This window comes from Buceros rhinoceros, unplaced genomic scaffold (genome assembly GCF_000710305.1).
Source record: "Buceros rhinoceros silvestris isolate BGI_N320 unplaced genomic scaffold, ASM71030v1 scaffold26246, whole genome shotgun sequence".
In the NCBI taxonomy this organism is placed as follows: Eukaryota; Metazoa; Chordata; class Aves; order Bucerotiformes; family Bucerotidae; genus Buceros; species Buceros rhinoceros.
The window spans coordinates 20,961-21,840 of record NW_010416183.1 but is presented as its reverse complement, the minus strand read 5'-3'; the positions used below and the strand labels follow the sequence as shown (position 1 = coordinate 21,840).

Genomic DNA, 880 nt, shown 5'->3' with positions numbered 1-880 from the left:
GGCGAGGCAGAACTGCCTGAGCATCCAGCAGCTCCCGCTGCTCGGAGAGTACGTGGGGGCCGCGGGGCTGTCGAGGGGAGCGTCGCCGGCAGAAAGCGGGTGCTTGTCAAACGGAACTGAGGGGACGAGCTGTACAGAGCTGCGGTGCTTGGAGACAAGTGCTGAGAAGTCGATGATTGAGTGAGGTTGGAACAGGGTTCTCGCGCTTTAATTGATCTGGCCCTGTTTTCCAGGTGCACAGAGCTATGCTAGCAGCGATCGCGTTTCTATTGGGGTGTTTCTGCACCTTCCTCCTGCTCCCGGTTTGTTCTCTGAGAGTGGGGACTCGCAAGAGTCAGCGCAGCTCTCCAGTTAAATGCTCGGTGGGGCTTTGGGGTGGCAGGGTGGGTAGAAATGGGGACCGGAGCAGGTAGAAATCCTGTTTCAGCAGAAAGGGGCCGGGTGCAGAGTGTGGGTGACGGAGGAGCTGAATAGTTTTGCGCTTTTGAAAAGCGAGAAGTGTGTTTCAGCGGGGAGGAGCAGTCCGTGGTGTTTGGTGGTGGTAGAGCACACTCTGGTATCTGGGTGTGAGGGGGCGGGGGAGGATGCCGGGTACCATCACCCGCTCTTCTTTTTCTGTTCAGAGATGACGGTACTGATGGCGAAGCCTGTGTTTCCAACAAGTTTGTTAACGATGGCAGTTTCCTCCAGCAGTTTCTCAAGCTGCAGAAGGAAAAGTCAAGTGCTGGTAGGTCGACTTCTGAGCAGCAGGAGGCCTCCTGCCTTCTGCTGGTGATCCCAGCTTTGGGTGAGCTGTATGTTCACTTTAGAAACCCTGCTATGAGCCGGTACTGGTACAAGTAAGCCCTAAAGCGGTGGTGACCCGTTTAAATGGGGACTA

General features: G+C 55.9%; 1 protein-coding gene across 1 annotated transcript in view; it reads left to right on the top strand.

Annotated features, from left to right (window-relative positions):
* Positions 1-4: 4 nt before the first annotated feature.
* The window catches only part of SUGP1 (SURP and G patch domain containing 1), a gene marked incomplete at its 5' end in the record, with an annotated part of 17,161 nt that continues 16,285 nt past the window's right edge, over positions 5-880 (top strand). The window contains 2 exons of the mRNA XM_010137722.1: positions 5-48; positions 624-727. Of these exons, the coding sequence (XP_010136024.1) occupies positions 5-48; positions 624-727 (148 nt within the window). The remainder of the gene's footprint in view (positions 49-623; positions 728-880) is intronic.